At 32.1% G+C, this 22,746-nt stretch overlaps 1 protein-coding gene across 6 annotated transcripts; it reads right to left on the bottom strand.

Moving 5' to 3' along the window:
* Positions 1-871: 871 nt before the first annotated feature.
* On the bottom strand, positions 872-16,641 carry LOC131644546 (uncharacterized). Of its 6 annotated transcripts, XM_058915075.1 has the most exons (18): positions 16,449-16,641; positions 15,788-15,857; positions 14,846-15,598; positions 14,606-14,752; positions 14,380-14,493; positions 13,213-13,271; positions 12,285-12,351; positions 12,162-12,213; positions 11,970-12,062; positions 11,784-11,867; positions 11,244-11,668; positions 9,658-9,719; positions 8,992-9,061; positions 7,386-7,466; positions 7,152-7,253; positions 3,324-3,448; positions 2,574-2,649; positions 873-2,032 (listed from the first exon to the last, which is right to left on the bottom strand). In XM_058915075.1, exons 1-18 carry the CDS (start codon positions 16,493-16,495, stop codon positions 1,940-1,942), a joined length of 2,520 nt encoding a protein of 839 aa, XP_058771058.1. In that variant the 5' UTR covers positions 16,496-16,641; the 3' UTR covers positions 873-1,939. The 6 variants fall into 6 exon arrangements, 3 of the variants coding, with proteins under 3 accessions (XP_058771057.1, XP_058771058.1, XP_058771059.1); XM_058915074.1 differs by having other exon boundaries at positions 872-2,032; positions 11,970-12,213; XR_009296544.1 differs by lacking the exon at positions 873-2,032 and having other exon boundaries at positions 2,626-2,649; positions 3,324-3,464.
* Positions 16,642-22,746: the final 6,105 nt, after the last annotated feature.

A 22,746-nucleotide genomic window follows, 5' to 3' on the forward strand; every position in this document is an offset into this window, starting at 1 on the left:
CGTACACACTCTTCTACTGTTACTTTTGCCCAAAAATGTAATTTTTCTACTGCTCTCCATGTCTCACCAAAAACCAAGCTTTTGGATTGTTGATTCTGGAGCCTCTGATCATATGATAGGGGACATTAGTGTATTTCACAATTACAATCCCTGTCATGATGACTCTGTCGTTTGTATAACAGATGGGACCACTTCCAATGTGGCTGTTAAAGATTCTATAATTATATCTAATGATATTACCCTTGAGTCTGTGTTATATGTCTCAAAGTTAGATTCCAACTTGCTGTCAATTAGTAAGTTGAATGAGGATTCAAAATGTGTCATTAATTTTTTTTCCGCACAAATGTGAATATCAAGATTTGGATTCGAGGAGGAAGATTGACAATGCTAAGGAATGTGCGGGACTCTACCTTATTGGAGTAGAAGATGATAAAATTGGGCCCATTAAGGGTGCTCATATGGTTTCTTCAAAAAATAATTTTATGTTAAAGCATTACTGCATAGGATATCCTAATTTCATGTACTCTGAAAGAATACTTCTATCTTTATTTAATAAAAATTCAAATTTGTTAAAAAGTGAAGTTTGTGAATTGGCCAAACACACCAAATTCCACTATCATATCCAGCCCTATAAGCCATCTTATCCTTTTTTCTTAATCCACAGTGATGTCTGGGGAACCTCCCGAGTTAACAATGTCACTGGGTCAAAATGGTTTGTAACATTTATAGATGATCACACAAGAATTATTTGGATATTCCTTATGAAAGAAAAATCAGAAGTATGAAAGATTTTTGAAAATCTTCATAAATTGATCCAAAACCAATTTCAAACCAATATTCAAGTATTTAGGATAGATAATGGGGAAAGTACTGTCATCAAATTGATCCAAAACCAATTTCAAACCAATATTCAAGTATTTAGGATAGATAATGGGGGAAAGTACTGTCATCATTCTCTTGGTACTTGCCTCCTAAATCATAGCATTGTGCATCAAACTTCGTGTGTAAACTCCCCTCAACAAAATGGAATTGCCGAAAGATGGTTAAGGTGCATTCAGATTAAATTTCAGATTTTACGTGGTTAAGGTGCGTTCAGTACAAATTTCAGATTTTATGAGTATTTTGAAAATTTCACCAAGGTGAGTGATAAAGGCAATGATGTGTAATGAACAACCCCATTTTCATATTACCAAAGCGTACTGCCACTTTGCCATCCCTAGGCACAATGCCTTCCATCACTGCCAACTGCACAACTTTTACCATTGATGTTGCCGCTATATGACATTGCCCCTGCCTAATTTTCAGCTATCATTGCCAGGCATCTGCACTAACTCCCCATCAGGCCAGGGTCACCACCTCTGCTGCGAGACCTTCCACTTGCTTGCATTAACCGTAGTATCATTTTGATGGGTTTCGACTTTTCTTACATCTCAACGTTTACCGAAATATAGATCAAACATAAGAAGCACAAACTTTTTCAAATAGACACGACAAGAACATGGATATAGAAAAGTCGTTGTTAACCAAGATTATATATATTTATAGTTACATAATTTGGTTTAGTAAACCAATATGCACAGACATTTAACAAAGATGGATACACCATAGCAGCAGAACATCTTTTACCTAGCAGAAACTAGAAACTGATAGCCCCAGTTTATGGCTATTTTTTCTACTATATTTAGCAAAACAAAATTATTGGAACCATGGTGTCAAAATCCAAAAATATATTTTTCTAGTTTCTACGCCTAATTGATCTATCAACACTTCAAAAAATTCCTACACTGGACTTTAGTTTAATAGAATACAACGGATCCTGAAGAAAGGAAGGGGGGATACACAATGAAAATTGAGCAGTAATGATCAGGAATAGGCAACAACTAAAAACTTGGCAGGAAAGAACCGGATTGTCGGTCTGATCAGCACTGCCCTGCATGTTTTATCTACCTTGTTCTTCTTCTGTATTGGATTCTTTTCTTGGAGTGACATTGTCATGCGAACTTTCGGTTGATTCCTCGGTGCTATGTTTGCCCTGTTTCATAAGATGTGAAGGGATAATCTTTACAAACAATAATAAATAATAAACTTCTAGCTGCCGAAAAATGGCAAAGGCCTGGCAAATGGACAGAGAAGGATACTACTATTCTACTAAAAATACCCACTTCAACCCATTATTTATCTCAGTCTATCTTTACAGTTAACCCACTTGCCTTGTAAATTGATCAATTATAAAAATGTTTTCGACTTTTAAAAATAGATCAGTTATAAGTATGTTTAGAATATTGTGTTGCCGGAACCCTTAATAGATGGACGTTCTATGAAATTTGGGAATCGTAGCTCCAAGCTTAGATTCCAAAACAATAAATAGACAATTTGTTCCCCTTAAAACATGAAGATGTGGGTTCAAATAACTGTGCAGTGAGTTTAATTTTAAGGCCACGGAATTACCAATTGAACTGGTACACCACAAAAATGAATTTTTCTGAATTCGATTTATCAACACAGCTGTAAGCATGTATCCTCTACTTGATTATTAGTCACAAGACATACTTTGAACATAGAGAAGATCTTACCTTGTTTCTGTCACGCCAACCAAGTCCAAAACTTAGAAGACCAATCTTCCGTGAAGGGTTTTCAACACGACCAGCCCTACAAAAATAACACCAATCGAAATGATTCAAAATAATGCAATCTCAAACAAAGTCACCTCACATCATAAGCCACAAACACACTCTTCGTATTAGCATCCCTTACCCGCAAATCCATGGAAACTAGGTAATGCCAATAAAAGGACTTAGATGGTACAAAACAAATTATTAAAGAAGTGAATAACATGCACTTTCTGAAGTTGAAGATCAAAATATCAATCTTCTTTCCAATTATTGAAGTTTTCCCATGATAAGATCAAAATAACAACTTTCTTTCCATTAGTTTGTAATTTCGAAAAGTTATTTGCAAGCACAAGAGAAGCATGAATAATGATATTGACCAAGAGACTTCAAGCCTTTCACTGAAGCTTTGGCTGCTTTCATTGCTATTCACTATTGAGCTTCATCAATGAAAATCAATCTTTTAATGCTATTTGTTAAAAAAGATCGTCTTTCTTAGTTTAATAAGTACAGCTTATGCAAAATGGTAGTTCGTAAAGGTTGCTGTTTATATATAGTTTTTTTAATTTAGTAATTATCTTCAGTTGTTTTGTTTAGTTATTTATCAACGAGAATGGCCAAAATATCCAAAAAATCATCTAATGTGCAAGTTAGAACCTGTCTGACATTAAACTTATGAAGCAGGTTTATGATGAATCAACTTTTAATTTGTACCTTGGAGAAGACTGCGCTTTGGATTGACCAGATTCATACTGAAGGGTAGCCTCCAGCATACTTTCTGCCATAACAACTCGCTTTTCCATCTCAGCAATTGATGCTGTGGCCTTCTCATACTTTTCCTGCATATTTATTATACTGGAAATAGATATAAGCGTGCCTAGTAAGATCCTTAACAATTAGCACATTGCGGCTACTTCTTTCTCTCTGATACCACAAATTATAAAGCTCTTCAGCATCAGGCAGGGATATGTTGCGGGTATTTGTATCAAAGCAAAGATATAGGGGAATTTTAATTTCATAATCTAGTTGCCTAAAAAGTAGAAGACATCCATAGCTCACAAAGAACAAAATACAGCCAAAAAGAAAATAGTATGATATTTTCCATGAAAATTATCAAGAGAAAAGTTTCCCATAAATATATTACAATAACAACACATTTTGAGTAAAAGTTATTTTATATTTTCCCCCCATGTTAGACAAAAATATCACTACTCTCTTTTCAATTTTTTAATCATTACCATTTTCCAATTTCTCTTCATTTCCCTGTACTCTTAATCTTCTTTTGTCTTCTTCTTCCTCTCATATTCTCTTCCTTTGTCTATCTCTTCATCTCATTTTTCGAATTTGAACCTTTTTTTTTTTTGAAAATTTTCTACATTATATTTTTTTTCCAATGTGGTAGATGTATACGGGAACTAAATTCATGTACCGCCATGAGAATTCAATTCACGTAAATATACGTTAATTGCAAACTCATGAGGGTACTAATTCCAAAGTCGTGTATTCATGAAATTCTAAAAATCTGTCCACGAATGTTATGCTATGAAAGAAACAATAATTTAGTGAATTGAGTTCACATACACCGACGTAAGTTGAGTTCACGTAACATCTTAAAATTTAGAATTTATAGCCGGTACATGAACTCAGTTTACGTGCACCTACGTGAATCGTACATGAATTGAGTTTGTTTACATAATTATTTTTTGACTCGAGTGAACTTAATTCATCTACATTTCTCAGACGCAGAAAAAAATGCAAACTAATTGAAACAGTAAAAAGATAGCTTACATATTCGGAGACTACTATTTTTTCTACAATGAGAGCTACCTTAATTTTCTCTCCAATGATATCATTCCTAATCTTGTCTCATGTAACCACTCATCCGTCGTAACATTCTCATCTTTGGAACACTAAATGTGCTTTCTCGTTAGTCCTTTACCGGGCAACCTTCAAATTTCTATGAACAAATTCTACTTTAAACTTGAGTAGCCTTCTTCTATCACAAATCAAAGCAGAAACATTCTTCCATTACATACAACTGCATGCTTGAAACTTGTAGTTTACGTCTCCATTTATCTCCATATCATTTTGTTTGATGAAACCAAGTTACGCAGACAAGGTGACGTTTGGTATGGTCTGATCTCCAAACCCAACAACCATTCTTAATATCTTGTAGATAGTATGTTCCCATGCTTTAGTGCTTAACACATCAAGTGCTCATGCTCTAGTGTCAGCTTACTCCATTCTTAATGTTTTTCTTTGGTATTATATCGTTATTCCAATTTTTAAATTTTTTACATAATGGAATGCCTCATAATATTCCCTTTTAACCTTAGTCTTTTGTTTCTATCACCGCACCATCAAGAATCTTTATCCTTTAGTCTAAAGTCTCTCGATTCTCAGTGTCTGTTTTTCTGCCTTCCCAATTTCTTCAGCCATCTCATTACATGACACCACCACCAGTACTTTGTCAAATCTCCTAAAATATTTCTCTCAGAGAAACCTCATTTTCACCCTTTAATTGATAACTTGACTGTTCTTGTTCACTTTTTCTCCCAGTAAGACAGAAGTTTATGGGAAGTTTTTTATCCAATTTTCTTATGAAAAAAAGTCATGTTAGAGAATGTCACCCTATTCATGTATGTGATAAGATGCTCCCCTCTTTTTATAATTTTTTAGGAACAATAACAACGGCTAAGTATTTTCCCACTAGGCAAAGTCGACCACATGAATAGTTGATGGCATAAGCTCTTGTTGCCCATAACAGACCAGTAACATCTACATCTCTTTTCACAATTTGACCTATAGTTTTTATTGTCTCTAACGCCACAAACTACTTTCAGGATTACCGACTGGCCCCACAAACCAACACGGGTCTTTTCAGCATGTTTTGTCGTCACTCACACGCTTTCCGAGAAACTTTCCAGAAGGCCACCCATCCAAATACTACTCCAAGTTAAGCACGCTTAACTATGGAGTTCTTATTAGGATGGCTACCGAAAAGAAGATGCATCTTGTTGGTACAGGTAGTACCAATCAATCCTTATAAGTCTTCCTTCAACCACGCAGTCTCATCCCTGCACAGCCTCAGGATCTCTTTTATTCCGATGTGAATTCGGCGACCACTCCTCACCCTTTTCATCCTCGGGTGTTACATGCCCACATGCTTCCGCTTGGTTCGTCCCCAAACCACATTGTACTGAGAGAGGTCTGCTCTGATACCATTTGTAACCCCAGACTACTTTCAAGATTACCGACTAACCCTACAAACCAACACGGATCTTTTCATTATGCTTTGTCCTCACACACGCTTTTCGAGAAACTTCCCACAAGATCACCCATTCAAATACTACTCCAAGTTAAGCACACTTAACTATTGAGTTCTTATTTGTTAGACTATCGAAAAGAAGATGCATCTTGTTGGTATAGATAGTATCAATCAATCTTTATAAGTATTCCTTCAACCATGCAGTCCCATCCCTACATAACCACAGGATCTCTCTTATTCCGACGTGAATTCGACGACCACTCCTCACCTTCTTCAGCCTCGGGTGTTACAGTCTCTCTGTACCTTCCAACTATTGAACTACCCTCTGTGTGGTATAATCTTCTTATCAATGCTTCTACAAGTTACACCGTACATGTTCAAACCATATAAGATGAGATTCTTCAATTTATAAACTATGCGGGCTTCCCTTAATTTCTCCCTAATGATTGCATTTTGAATCTAATCTTGTGTTATGTAACTACTCATCTTTTGTAAAATTCTCACCTTGGTAACTGATAGTACCAATTTATATATCATACTAAAAACGGGGAAGAATCCCCCTTTGACTACAACAATGACAGCACTTCAAAGGTCTGTCTACCTCCCAATGCCATAAGGCCCTATTCCTCTCAAATTACAAGATGCTTCCCTCTCTAATCCTCCTATCTATTTATAGGAAGCATGCATCATTTATTTGACCTAAACTACATCTCGACAAAACTACTAACTAGCCCCATTGGCTAATTAACTAACTAACCAACTACTTAACTAACAAGTAACAACTTCTTAGCTATCAATAGGAGACCTAACAGTAACACTAATTTTGCATCCTTATTCGTTTTTAACCGTATAGCATTCAATTCCATACAACATTGAGAATGCTATATATGAGAGATAATGTTTTCCTTTAAACCTGAGAGGTATTTTGCAATCACATATTACACTCGAAACATTCCTCCATTGCATCCACTCTACTTGGATTCAACAGTTGACATCTTCCTCAATGTTCACATCACTTTATATGATAAGAGCCCAAAACGCATAAAATGTGAGACTTGTGGCATTATACGTTCTCCATTTTTAACCTCCACATTTGAATTTGTTTGTCTAAATTTTCTCTCAATATACTCTGTTGTCTATTTAGGCGAAAACTATGCACTACCAAGACTTGTCTCCATATCTCATTTTAAGAAAAAACATTGATATGATATTCTAAGCATGTTATACACAAACAAATGACTAGAATCGCCGTGATCATTAAGGGGAGAGGTTACCTGGAGCACGTGAACTTCCAATTTATGAGCTGCAAGATCTTGTTCTGCTCTTCTGCGGGCATCTTCAGTAACTTTTTGGTCCTGCTCTAGCCGAATTAGAACCTGAGCATGTAGAAGAGTTCAAAATTGTCCATACAGCTTATATAGATATTTTACTCAATTTCTTTTTACTTATTTACTTCTGCAAATAAGCTTACAGAAATAGACACTGGAGAAAACAGGTGCACATAGAACCTGCAGCATGGCAGCTTCTTGTTCTTGCTTATCGGTAAGGGCTTGTTGTAAGACGGCTACCTCATGCTCCAATTGCTCAACCTACAAGATCACACACGTTTGTAGACCTTGAAAGACAACCATATAAGAGGTTTGTAGAGAAGAAAGAAATCATTAAATTTTTTGTACTTGAATGCTGAACTAGCTTTCCAAGTAGTTATTATATGGCGTTCAGCAAGAAGTTGCCCCTATGAATTGAATGATTAAATGATATTTAAATGAAGACTATTTATAACAATGTATATTTGGTAATAGACCCAAATTAATAACTCGCCTTGTAAATTGCATTGACAATTATTACTCTTTTAATTCATATTTATATAAATTAAACATGAGGTGAGGTACTAACTAACTCACTCAAGCACTTTTAATTTAAAATATACTTTGTCTTCCTATTTTTCACATATTACTTATAATGATATATGTGCTTCAGGAATGAGTTTAATAAAATGGTCTTTCTAAGATCTATACCTTTACCAAAAAAATAGGTAGTTAAGGTAAGTATTGTTTTCTGTAAGTTTCAAAATCTCTCCCTATTCTCTTAGTTTCTATAGAAAAATGCAAGTTTACATAATATTGAGTTCATGTCAAGACATAATGAAGTATGAAGGACATAAAATATTTCATAGTAAAAATCTGACCCAAGGGTATTAGTTCAAAAATTAGCAGCCAAAGACTTTTCCGGCCTAACTCAACTCCTACAAAACCAGCTTGTAAGGTGAATATTGCCCCACTTATAAATCCATTTTCAGGCCTTATCTTATCTAATGTCAAAATTTTAACAGAACCTAAGGGTCAAATGTAGATAAAGATGTACACGGGGATCATTTACCAGTATCAGCAACAATAGATTTATAAAAAGCACGGGATAATTTATCAAATATATCCACAACAACTAAGTTTAGTACCATGGATGGAGTTAGCTATATGGACCAAGCAATGCCATTGGGTTCTATCAGAAACCAAATTTTCAATATATTGATAGTTGTTTGTATGGTTTCTCCTCAGGTTTTCTAGCGGTATTCAACCATTGTTAGTTAGACTATCTTCCATTTAATCCACTTTTTCTTCATGAAGGATACTTATAGGAAAATAAAGGCAATGAGAAAATGACTTTCATTTTCAAAAACTTAATAAACACCATTAAGATCCCACATAAACTTACAAATATGGCCAACATGTAGTCCTCATAAGGCTCAGACAATCAAGAAATGTTGGCTTGTAAAATTGAGTTATGATGAGCTCAAGTTCTTAAATTGTATCATAACATCCTAGGTTTGTTAATAGGCCATCTCCATTAGTCCACACTCTACATGTCTAGTTCTAGACGTGAAGGAGTGTTGTTATTGGGCCACCCACATTTATTTGTATGCATACTAGATTTCCCATCTTGGATGTCGGGTGGTGGTGATGGTGTTGAGATCCTACTTTGACAAAAAAAACAGCCCTTACCTCTTAAGCCAGCTCTAAGGGTTGAGTTAGGTCTAATCCGAATCATAAGAAATAAAAATACCAACAAAGAGATAATATAAAACAACAAGACCAATTTTTTGAATGTTGTACATACCCTCGCAGTCAACTCCAGACGATTATCTTCCTTCACCATCTCCATTAGAGCTGTTTCTAGTTCTTCAGCTCTGCTCAAGATATGAAACATGCATGGAAATGGATAAGGATTAAGAAAATCCCACAACTTTTTATTGAATAGATTAAGTTTTCATATTGATAAAGGAACATGGGTAATGAAAATAGGAAAGATACATATTTAATATCAAAAGTGCTGTATGCAAAGCATTAGACAGATTAATAATATCTGAAATTACAAGCAAGAAGACTTGAATGGAATATAACGTGGATAATAAACAAATATGAAGAATATTAAAAATGGATCAACAATTAGGGGCTTAGAGAGATTTTAGACAGATCCATATATGTTTGGTTGAGAACTATTTCCAAACTCAGTTTCAGGGATTGGTTTGAACACAATCATTGGAAATATTGGAAGGAATTTCTTATGGGTAGGCTTTGAGTTACTCTAACGGCAGCAGATAGGTGAGTAACATGGTTAAGCATGAGGATAATTGCGCTGGGTTGATAAATCCTTCACAAACTTAACTTTTCCTTCAATTCTATTTGAGAAACATTAGGTTAACTTTATATGTAGAAGGATAGAGAACAAATCAAGTTGCCTTAAAATATTGAGAATTAGAGTATGGACACCAATAATAATTACCTGAGTATGGAAGATCTTTTCTCCTCCAGCAATCTGCACATCTCAACCTTCAACAAAACTACCTGCACAAAAGCCGTTAATCATTGAAACTAAGTGTTGCACAATAACGGATTACAATAAAGCAACTATTTATAGGATAAATACTTTTATATTACTGTAAACAATAATTAAACCAGGAAATTACACTTTGAAATTATGAATTTATGTGCTAGTAGTAACATGTGATTTCAAATTTTGCCCATTGAGAATATGAAATTTGACAAATGATGTGTTGGCTCAATCAAGAATATTTGTGTCATGCAGCCAACCTTCACTTAGAAAAAATAAACTAGGTTATACTAGATGAGTTTTGCAGCTACTTACGGTATTCACTCATGCCAACTATGCAATGTAATAGATACTCCTCCCGTTCATTTTTACTTGTCGTTTTCAAAGTTTAATGCAACATGTATTATTGGTTTATCAATTATACCCTTAAGTATTTATTGAAGAGAGATAAGTAGATAGAATGCAATAATTAATTGTTAAGGGTATTATAGGATTAAGACAAATAATTTTATCAATAGTAACAAAATTTATTAGTTTTCTTTGTATGTGTAAATAATCTTAAAATGAAACTGAAAAGGAACAGAGGGAGTAGCAAATAACACATTAACAATTGGAAACCCGCACGATTCTAAAAGTTAAGGTCAATGGATAGATAACTATGTATTACATATTATATTCGCACAAAATTGCATACTTCTCTAGTATGCATATGGAAATTTGAAATTTTGATTTCATTAAACATGTTTTATACTATTAAGACTCTTAACATATACATTGACATAGTGATCCTCCATTTTCTTTATTATAAAAAGTAAAAAATAAAAAATAAAAAAAATAGCACTATATTTGTAAATAGCAGGCCAAATTGCAATCATTTATGTCACTGAAGTATGTATTTATCTAACCAAATACTCTGCACAACAATCTCTATAAATTATTAATTTATACAAAACAAAGTTGTAACTAGCTATCAAAATCCCATTGTTGCTAAGTAGACAGATGATAAATCTACAAATACATACTTTGTTACATTTTAAAGTGAATAAGAGAAACACTGTAAAATGAGCTTAGAAAATAATTATCTCCATATGGAGCAAGTACTTTTATCAGTACAATTTACTGATGAATAAGATCTAATTTCATTTTAAAGGACAAAAACTCAGAAGTATTAAAAATCAACACATAAAAGCCCATTGAAGATTCATATTGCCACTTAATATCATCTTATTCTAGTTTCTTTTAAATGCACCAGAGTCAAATGGTATATCAGTATCACAGATAGGCAGAGTGGCTTACGCTTGATCTTAAGCATTGTTTACTTTCAAATTATAAACAATGCAGACACCTTTTACTACTATCAAGTTAACCTGACTCAAGATAGAACATGACAAAACACACATCTTAGAGGTATTTTAGCATATTGGTGGATTATATATGGAATTAGAGTTTAATAGTAGATAAATTTCAATCTAATTCACAAGGATAGCTTCATTTTTTACAATGGAGAAGTAAGGTGAAAGTTGAGGAGGAGAAGCAACCTGTTCCTGGAGATCTGGTAGGGAATCCATTTTGGAATCAATATTGAGACTATTAAGCAGTTCATCTAAGTTAGAGGAATGGGACTCCAAGCCCAACTGCACATCCTTATCAGCTACCATATCACCTTTGTCATTATCTTTTTTTTCTTCCACCAGTGACCCCGGGTCATTCTTGAAACTATACAATTTAGTTGCAATCCCCTTGGAATCTTTCCAAACTCGTCCTTTCCTTGACCTCTCTTCTATAACTTCTAATACAGATGGGCGGTGTTTTACTCTCAGTTCCTGCAATCTTGCTTCAGTCACAGCTAGAAAACCCATACAAGCAGTAAAGACAAGCTGGCTGCTATCGAATGTCGAGCCAACAAGTGATTGCAATAGAGTAATTGCATCACCTGCATCTTTTGTTGTAACTAACGCAGGACCTAGAATAAGAGATATGTTATTTAACAAAGTAAACAATTGCTTAGTTTAGTCTACTACTTGGTCATACTACTCAGCATACATCAGATGCAAAAATAGATAAACACAAGTCAATACCATATAATTCCATTAAAGCCAGCGCTGTTCGAAATAGCATAACACGGTTCCCTTCAAATAGCAGAACATCCCAAACTCGAATAACTAATAAGAAACACATCAAAAAGAAACATTTAAGAATATTCCAAGTTCAAAATCAATGTTGTAATATTACATTAAAAAAAAACATTCCAAAAAATATTTTACCACTTTCCCAGGGAATCATGTTTACAAAGATTGATAGAAACCACGGCCCAGATACCCATGCTACCTGCACTCCCAAGTAATCTAGATGATTAACTGCACCAAAAACATTTATAGAATAAAAAAATGATATCCAAGCTGATTCTGAGACAGTTATAAGGAAAATACTAGAGAGTAAACATGATAAATACGAACCAAGTTTCGGAAATCTTTCACGCATCAATTCCTCAAAAACAAGCTGGTCCACCTAAAAGGTTAATAGCTTCTGTGAGTTAGTGACTGGCAAAGAGAATTTGTCCTAAATACTATGATTCACACCTGGGATTCTATCATTTCTTCTGTATAGTAGCCTTCAAAATAATCATCAATAATTCCAACGAAGGTCCTGAGTTATACCAGTCCAACAAATCACATCATATAAACATAAGACAAATTCAAGTATTGATCGTATAAATAATTTATTTTTATAGTTATTTTACTATTGTTAGTACTAATAGTAACTTATATTCGGACCTTTAGTCCAATAGTCAGACCCATTAGGTTAGAATAGTCAATATAAAGAGATTAATGCTTGTACGTTTTTCATACTTGAAATATATTATTCAGTTTTCACAAATCTATAAGAGAAACTATTAAGAAAGATCTAGAGATTAATGAGTTGAATAGAGATTGATTGTTGTTGTTGTTGTTGTTGTTGTAACAAAGAAGGTTTAGGTTATGCAGGAAATAAGCAGGGCAGCAGGAAAATATAGCTTCAAGGGAAATAATAACTGTAGCAGAGCATCATAGATAACTGTTGGAGACTGTTTATTACAGGTGTTAGTTAGTTTGCATTCATGGGAGGGGAAGTAGCCACATAAATCTGTAAAATTGGAATTGCTGGCTATCTTGTATTTTGAGAAATAGTAACGAGCAAAGTTATCAGGTGTTTTAAAGACCTGGATACCTGATAACATTTCTATATTTTCACCATCTCTGACCTTTGTTTGTGCATTAGAAAACTAGGGGTTAAGTATTTAATTCATTAAAAAAATATATTTTGTTAATTCTTTTGATACAGTTCTAATATGTTTTATGTTAAAACATACCAATAGGCAGTCATAAATAGATGCATATTTAGAAGATTAGTTTCCCTTATAATCAGTAAGCAAAAGAAAATATGGATGGAAGTTTATTCATTGGAACAACTATTATGTTATAAAGGGGACTGACAAGGGGAAATAAAAGATAAGTTTCGTAAACCTACCAAAAGGCATTTTCTTCTGGCATAAGAAGCAGCAACAAACCAGCAAAGAAGTTCATTGCCTGCATGTATTTCAGCAATAAAATTTAAGGACAAACATAATATGATGTTTATGATGATGAAGATGACAACAATAACAACAACAACAACAACAACAACAACAACAACAACAACAACAACAACAACAATAATGAAGAATAGCACCTGGGAAGAGACTGACACGCATGGAGTAACAGCAATGGAAATGCAAATATAGTCAATAATAGAGAGTATATCACCTTTCATGTCGCACAGGGCATAAAATCTTCCAATTAGCTTATGCTTCAGGCTTTAAACAGTCTATAGTTATTTAGCAAACACGTGTTCTAGTTTTAAGGAGGTACTAACAAGTAGGAATGCTAAAAACCTTTAAGAAGATATTACTATATATGGAAATATACTAATATATTAAAGAATAAGCAAAATAAAAGGAAGCCGCTCTTAAAACAACAAATGGCCGTCAGAATTTAGTGGGAAAGCTTAAAATCTTTAAGATATATACACAAGGAAATGCATTAATATATTGAAGAATAAGTAAAATAAAAGGATGTGCTCTTAAAACAACAAATCGTCATCAGAATTTAGTAGGAAAAGTTTGGCAGACCACTGCAGCAATGCTAATGAGTCAGTCTTCAGCAATTAGTTGAAGAGACCTTTCTAGTTTGCAAAACTTAAGTTGATTTCTAAGTATTACCTCTGTTTTGGCCTTATTGTTTGTTTATAAGAAAAACTTGAGTTGATTTTCAGTTGCATAATCACTACTTTTTATTGAGTATTAGGAACACTCACTCTAACACTCGTTCTCTTATTGGGTGAAACCCACGTGGGTACGACACTTTGGAAAATGGGTCCCATATAAAGTGGTGGGATCCATATTGGAGTGTTTCTAGCAATAAGAGAGTGTTTCTAGCACTCCTCTTTTTCACAGATGGGGAAAATCACCATAACAGTTTCTGGACATAATAGCTAAATTTCCCAATGGCACAATATGTTTCAATTTATCTTAACCCTTGCAAGGAAAATACTTATTTGGAGGGATGTAAATTTTATGAGCAAGATTCAAAAGCTTAAACATTAGAAAATTATAGCTGAATCAGTATTTACCAAGAAAGAGTTTTTTACACTATTTACCTGACAGTATCCAACAGAGGGGTTATGTCGAGCATATGCTAGCAGTAAACGCCTCAAGGAATTTCTGCCATTTTCGTCCAAAGCAGGGTGGCCTGGGAAAGTTCGCGGTATATCCTGAGAATGGAAAGTGCTATTTAGTCTAAGGAGAGAGCTAACTTGCAATATAAAGCAAAAGATGCAGCACCTACAAATCAAAATAAATTCCAGGGCGCATGCAGCTAATGACCTTCTCAATCTGCTTTCTCCATTTCCCTGATGCAACAGATTGAACATCTTGCTCCTTGCCTTCACAACTGTTAGTTTCTTGAGCTAAAAGATCATCATAATAACGCTCCACCCGCCGTGTGTTCACACCTACAAAGGCTTGCCAGACCTGTAACAGCAATATTGTAGTATAGGGAAGGCTACTATACTTTTCCCCCAACAAAAGTTGGAACTTGAGTGAAAAAGAAAACATAAATTTTACCTCTCCTCTAAGATCCTTGGGGACTCCACCCTGAACAAGGGACTCCAGTTCCTTCCATGGGGAGAAAAGTTCTGGCAGGTTTCGATCCATTAAATCATTTTCCGCCCTTGAACCATTACCACCATCTAGAGTCTCATTAGTGGAGACCTTTCCCTGACTATCTTCCTCAGAATCCCCTTCTACAGGTTCTGATTTTTCTATAGATGGAAGGTGGCCATCACTACCATTTATCTCCCCACCTTTCATATTCTTTCCTTTCTTGACACGACAGCTCAATATTTCTTCAATGGTACTAAGAGATGGCCTAATTTCAGCCCAGCGTTGAACCTTACGGGTCTTGCTTTCTTTTAAATGGTGCAGTTCCTTTGGAGAATTATTTCTTGTTGAACAATCCGAAAAAGACTCCCTCCTACTTGAATCACCCCCTTCACTAGTCTTCCCCAAACCAGTAACTTCTTTTGTCTCAGTTTCTCCTGAAGACGTCCTGCTACTTGAGTCACCTTCTTTTATCTCAGTTTCTCCTTCACTAATTCTGCCTGCACTTGTCTCTTCTACCTCCGCACATTCAGAAAAATTCCTGCTACTCGATTCATCCCCAGTACTTACCCTATGAGGATTTTTCTCTTCTTTGACCTCACTACTTTCAACTTTCAATGTTTCTTTATGTTTGTCCTCAGAAGAACTTGCTTGAGATGATTTATCTATCTGTTCAATGAAACTTCCCCATTTATCTGACCTTTCAGCTTCTTCTTCCTAATATGATAAATGTATCAATTTAGGTTAATTAGTTCAATTTTTTGTTGTATCAAAAGGCTAAAATATCATGCTTCAATTGTTTTTTTTTTTATTATTCAAGGAAATATATTCAACCAATATCGGATTGAGATATCAAACTAGACCAGAAGTAGCATACATCCAAATCGAAGTACAATGAATAGTTACCTTGTAGATTAAGGAATACTCTCTATATCTTTGTGCGTATTGAGGCCTTAATGCAAACCCATAAGAATCTCTGTAAACATAGACTTAAGATTATTTCCCCGATGGACAAAAAGAACAAAATTAACAGTCATTTCCGAAACCAATAGTATAAATTAAACATAAAACACAACACAAACTACAATAAATGATGAAGAAATTCAAACACAGAACCGCAACAAAAATTCAAAACGAATGACCTAAAGCGAATACCCGCATATGCAGAGCTTCACGGTATACATTACCTGGAATCAACCTCCAATGTACGTTTACTCAGCAAGGACAACAACATAGTTTAAAAACAGTTACAATTCTACCGCCCATAGCTTTCACTCTGAAAACTAATCTCACAAATCAAACGCTACCACCACCGCATTTCATATATCAAAGAGCCTCATTCAAATTACACATGAATAAATCCAAAACACCACTCAACTAATCAAAATTCAGTAATCGGATCGTGATTTTACGATTGCCGATCGATGAATAGTTTTTTCTTAGAACAGTGACTGAAACGAAGAATCATTCAAAACTAGATCGAAGAACTAGCGAAATGTTAGGGTTCATAGACACGTGGAAATGGAAGGAAGAGAAACGAATTATGAATGTGTGAAAGTATATATACCTGCTTGATTTGAAATTGTGGAGGAGATTGAAAGCGGTTTCCGCCATGATCGGTAGTGTTGGCGCGAAGATGAATCTGAAGAGAGAGATTAGGGATTAGGGAGTTAGTTTCGGAGGATCGTAAATGCTAACTGAATACGAGTCTTCCAATCCTTCTTATTTCTCCGTGTATAAAATCGAAGCAGAAATTCCACGTCGCATGCTGTTCGAATTTATGAACCTCCTTTTTGTAGTATCACAAAGTTGATTTATGGAATATCGACACGTGTAACTCTTATGATCATCATATATCAAACAATAAATAAAATTTTATTTTTATAATAGAACTAGTAACAAACCCACACATTAATTTCAGATTAAACCAATGTGTCAAAGTTTAATTTGACATCAAATCTCAACCGTTAAAATAATTATCAAACGGTGATAGTAAATGTAATAAAAAATATTTAGCATATTTTTCTCCTAAAAAATAGACTATATAGTACCCCGTTTGATCAATTATTTTAACGATTGAGATTTGGTGTCAAATTAAACTTCTACACCTTGGGATCATTTGATCTTATCCTATATATATATATATATATATATATATATATATATATATATATATATATATATATATATATATATATATATATATATATAAAAAATTGTCATTCATTTGTGTATTTATATAGAATTGTTAATAAAAATAATATAGGTATTGTGTTGATAGTGCCCCGTGATAAAAATAGAAAAATTGACATTTGAAAATAAGAATTTTGTGTCTCAAATAAAGACAATTGTTAATTAAAATAAAATAGATATTTTGCTGATAATGCCCCGTGAGAAAAATAAAAATTTTGACATTTGAAAATAAGAATTTTGTGTCTCAAATAAATTGTTAGCTAAAATGAAAAATGTATTTTGTTGATAGTGACCCGTCAGTAAAGTAGAAATTTGAAAATATTTTTTTTTAATAATTATCAACAATTTTTTAATAATCATAAAATAATTATGTTTTTTGTTGAGTGAATTTTTACGTGATCTTTTTCGTTCCATTAAGAAAGATTCGATTATTAATTTATTTATGTTTAGAAAAATAAAAAAGGAAAAAGAAAATTGAGGGAGGAAATTAAAATAAATGTGAAAATATTGGAGAGAAAACATGTGAAGAAAAGAAAATCAATGGTCAATACACATGTCACTTGGACATTTGTTTGAATGTTGGAATATTGGTCTGATTAGGAAAAGACAAAACAACCCTTTTTGCTTTGTAAATTTTAAAAGATGGAAGGACATTTTTGGTAGAATGGTGGCATCTTTCATTAATGACTAGATAGTAGAGTAGACTTCATGTCCCCGTGTATCTTAAAAAATATTTTAATCAGTAACTTCATGTCCCGTTAATAATCAATATTTTGATCAATAATCTCTTGTTCTGTTAATAATCAATATTTTGATCAATAATCTCTTGTTCTGTTAATAATCAATATTTTGATCAATAACTTCATGTTCCCATGTACAAAAGGTTTAGTAAAACATAATTTTATTTTATAAAAAAATTTACATTGTCAGTGCATCACCCATTTTTCTTATAAATATTTTAACTAAATTTAGTTGATAATTACATAGATGCAGATTTAAATTTGTGATAATTCACGTATTAACTTTTAAGAAAGTGAAATTCTGATCAATCCCATATTAAAAATAAACAATGAGAAAAAATTGAATAAAATTTATTACATGATTTGATGTTTTTTATATATATAGTTTATCAAATTGTTGGACTTTGACATATACTTTCTGATCAATCCTTAATATTTATTTGAAATCAACGTAGAAAGAGAAATCAATCCAATTCTTTAAAATTAACAAATCAAAATTTAGTAGTCGTGATTCACTGTTCTCATTTCTTATTATAACCAAGTGTTCTCACTTGAGTCGTCCCATATATATATATATATAAAACAGATATTTCAAACAGTTTTTTAATAAATACAGTTTCATAAGTATTGAATTCATTTAAAAATCATATGGAGCTTCAGCCGGAGAAATTATATCTATTCTAGACACACAATCATTCCAAATATTTTTACTCCTATCCCAAATCCTAATTCTATCTGCCTTGATGAGATGTAGAAATGGCAAAACATATCTAATGATATCTTCATGACATTTCTGTCCCAAATCTCTCTCAAGGTTAACACATCATGTATCACTAACTGTCTGATTAGTAAATGGTGGAGTACCAAGTATCTCCTCAATACAATTTGAATGTAGTTTTTCAGCACAGTTTGTTATATATTTTGCATACGATGATGATGGCCTTTGTGTAGGGGATCCAATGGGTGGATCGGTAACATCATTTGAAAGTCCTGTTTGGATTAACAAAATAAAATTAGTTATGAATATTAACTTTAGACAAATAGTGTTGAATGAACCCATTTTAGTTTTGTTAAGGATTTATTTGAATGTTATGTTCTAAGTGAAAAAAAGGTAAGTTATATTTATAGCTTTAAATAAAAGTAACCAACATTTGATTTGATTCGTTTCTAAAACTCTATTGAAACTCAAATTATTGTTTTAATGTTTGTAAGTTTCTAAATTCAGTTTACATATAAATGGCCAAATAATATCGTTGATTTAGAAATTTTGCCTATTCAATATAAGTATAGTCCATAGAGGCCTAAGAAATTTCATCGAATAGAACGAGATAGTGCGGAATTTCAAATACAATATATATGTGAAAAATTTATTTAGAGTATGGATATAATAATAAGGCTTGTAAAAAACCTGACCTAAACAAAAATGTTTACAATTAAGGAATTTCCAATGGAAATTCTTATTGTACTATTTAATTGTGTGAATGGTGAACTACCAACACAAGCACGTCAGATACCATATGTACCAAATGCATAAAAAAGGATAAGTTTTCACTTATTGATATTGGTTATTTTAAGTTATTTGAAGAATTTGTTGTGTGCTAATTTACTACTCATGCACCATGGGAGACCTAAAGGGTTTGCTAAGACCAATTTAGATGGGACTTGTAATAATTCTAATTATCTAGTTAAAAATTCAAAGAGAAGATTACACCCGTGTAGTTCATCAGATAAAATGAAAACTATCCAACTAACCTCACAAGCTTTAATTCATCAAGTTCATATTGAAATCTCATCACAAGCAACATTTGAAAACTTATCTATTGTAAATATTATCAAGTTTTGTGTTATGGAGTGAGAATAGTCTGGGCCATGCTAAGTTTTGCTAAATTTGAGTCTGACCTGCTAAAAAATTCAAAACCTAACTCTGGCCTGTGGCCTATCATAGGCTTATTTTTTCGGCCTGATAACCTACTATCTACTTAAAAAGTCTATATCATTTGAACATGTGTAAATAAACAATTCAACTAATGTTTTAATATACTAGACAATCAAAATTACAATAAAGCTAAATGTTTGTTTACATTGACTTATTTGATATTACATAGTAGCGTAAGTTTTGTGAGTTTATTTGTTAGGAGAACTTATGAAAATAACTTATGACATTATTCATAAGGGTTTTTCGACTTATTTTCACAAGTTCTTTCAGATAACTAAATTTACTTTTGTATTTTAATATAGAGTACAAAATACAATATAAAAATTAATAAATTTATTCGTATTTATTAAAATAGGTCGGCCTGATAAGTTTAAAGGGTTTTTTTATGGTCTACGGTCCAATCTATTTAACTAAATAGGCTTATAAAAAAGCCTAGGTCCAATCTATTTATTACATGATTTGATGATATATATATATATATATATATATATATATATATATATATATATATTATGTATATATGCATAACAGATATTTCAAACAGTTTATAGATAAATATACAATTTCATAAGTATTGAATTCATTTAAAAATCAGATGGAGCTTCAGCTGGAGAAATTATATCTAATAATCTAGACACACAATCATTCCAAATATATTTACTTCTTTCCCAAAACCTAATTCTATCTGCTTTGATGAGACGCATAAATGACAAAGAATATCTCACGGTATCTTCATGACATTTGTGTCCCATATCCCTCTCAAGATTAACACAACATGTATCACTAACTGTGGCATTAGTAAATAATGCTTTAGCAAGTATCTCCTCGAAACAATTTGAATGTAGTTTGTTAGCACAATTTATTAGATATTTTTCATATGATGAATATTGCCTTTGTGTAGGGGATCCAATGGGTGGATTGGTAACATCATTTGAAAGTCCTGTTTGGATTAACAAAATAAAATTTGTTATGCATACTAACTTTAGACAAATAGTATTGAATGAACCCATATTTTAGTTTTGTTAAGGATTTATTAGAATGCTCTGTTCTAAGTGAAAAAAGATAAGTTATATTTATAGTTTTAAATAAAAGTAACAAACATTTGATTTGATTGGTTTCTTAAAACTCTATTGAAACTCAAATAATTGTTTTAATGTTTGTAAGTTTCTAAATTCAGTTTACATTTAAAATCTCGATTCATTTAAAAGAAGTTTTTACAAATGCATTAGGTTTGGTACCTACCATACCATATCATCTATGGAGAACATGTTTGGCTTGGTGGAGACAATTTCTCAATCAATCTAAAGTTTTTGTGAATTACACAACTGAAATAAAGGAGGTCGGATTATGAGCAAGTTTATGCTTGAAAAAAAGAATGAAAAGAATCATCAATTTGAATCTAAATGTTCCTCTTTAATTTTATACTAGTGTGTATATTCGTGCGAGGCACGAGACAAATTGTTATTAGTAGCTTATAAACAAAATAATAATATTATAATTTGTTTTTGTTAATAGTAGTAGGATATTCGTGTGTTCGCATGGATACCTCTGCGTAACACACACATTTGAAATGAACAATAAATTTTAAATAAAACATGATGTTGATCAGTAGTTATTATATTATATAGAAGTAAATTAAGTTAAAATGTCATAATTAAAAAAATGGAACAATTAATAGAGTAAAAAATTAGAAATTAATAAGAAATAATAACAAATTTAAATGTTAAATAAAACATAATCATGTTGAATAATAGTTATATAAAAGTACAAATAAAGTAAAAAAAATTATGCTAAAAAATTATTTTATAATTATTTAAGATTTACAAATGAAGTTATGATAACATAAAAATAAATATATAAGTTATTTGTAGTACGTATGAAATAAATGATTTAACTACTTAATAAGCAATGATTATATAATCTCTATTGTATAGAAAATTTTAATTGTATTATTTAAAATAATTGAATCATTATAAATAATTGTATCAAAAAAGAATTTAAATACTTGATTATTTTGAGTTGGCCTAACGGTGTAATAACAATAACTAAACCTCTAACTATATATTATAGTGTAGAAAATTATACTAATTTCTTTTAATCTTAATCTTAGCATAAAAAATATGAATTTAATATATAAATATATGTCTCAACATCTTCTATTTAATAAACTAAAAATTGTATCTTTCAATTATTTTCAAAAAGATTGTTTTTTTTAATAATTATAATAATTGAGATTTAAATAGAATAAAATATTTTAACTAAATGTTAATTATTTACATGGATATAGTATGAATACTTTTTAAAAAAAGTATATTTAATTTATTTTGAATTTCATTTTTTTATTTTAAATTAATAACTGACAAAAATAAGTTAATGATTCATTTATCAATTTAACATGTTGAATTAACTTATCAAATTAGTACAATTTAAAATTATTTTCTATTAGCATTAGTTTTAAAATGAAATATTGCCTATCACACACAAAAGCAATAAATAAATCATAAAAAATGTGCTCTTACACAAAGAATGTCCATCTATATATCATCTCCCAATGAAATAAGAATTTAGAATGGACATTTCAGCAAAAAATAATAACACAAATCATTAATTACTTTACACAATAATACATAAGGTTCAAATTTAATTGAGATCCAAAAGCCATGAGAAAATGATCAACTCACTTCATATCAATATTAAACAAATTGAACACAATGACTATGATGAAAGGCCAACTTATACTCGATTCTTGTATGAGTTCCTATTTAAAATACGCCATGGACTCTACCGTTGAAAACAAAAGAAAGTAGAGTCCACCATGAGTTTACACTTCCACTCTTTCAAATTTCTTCGAATGGTACCTAAAAAAAATCAATTGATGATTTTAGGAGAGAGTGTATAGTTAGTGTATTCAAGTTTCATCATTGATAATGATTGTTGAGTTCCCATACAATGCATAGAGAATACCGAAAGAGTTGTATCTTATTTATTTGGCTCCA

The sequence above is a fragment of the Vicia villosa genome, linkage group LG1, assembly GCF_029867415.1.
Source record: "Vicia villosa cultivar HV-30 ecotype Madison, WI linkage group LG1, Vvil1.0, whole genome shotgun sequence".
Taxonomy (NCBI): domain Eukaryota; kingdom Viridiplantae; phylum Streptophyta; class Magnoliopsida; order Fabales; family Fabaceae; genus Vicia; species Vicia villosa.

Excerpts from the sequence above, each read along its gene's own strand:
- LOC131644546 (XM_058915074.1), bottom strand. The coding sequence starts at position 16,495 with ATGGCGGAAACCGCTTTCAATCTCCTCCACAATTTCAAATCAAGCAG. Across the intron at positions 14,494-14,605 it reads GGAGAAAGCAGATTGAGAAG|GATATACCGCGAACTTTCCC; the intron begins GTCATTAGCTGC and ends TTCCATTCTCAG. Across the intron at positions 13,272-14,379 it reads CCTCTGTTGGATACTGTCAG|GCAATGAACTTCTTTGCTGG; the intron begins GTAAATAGTGTA and ends AAATACATGCAG.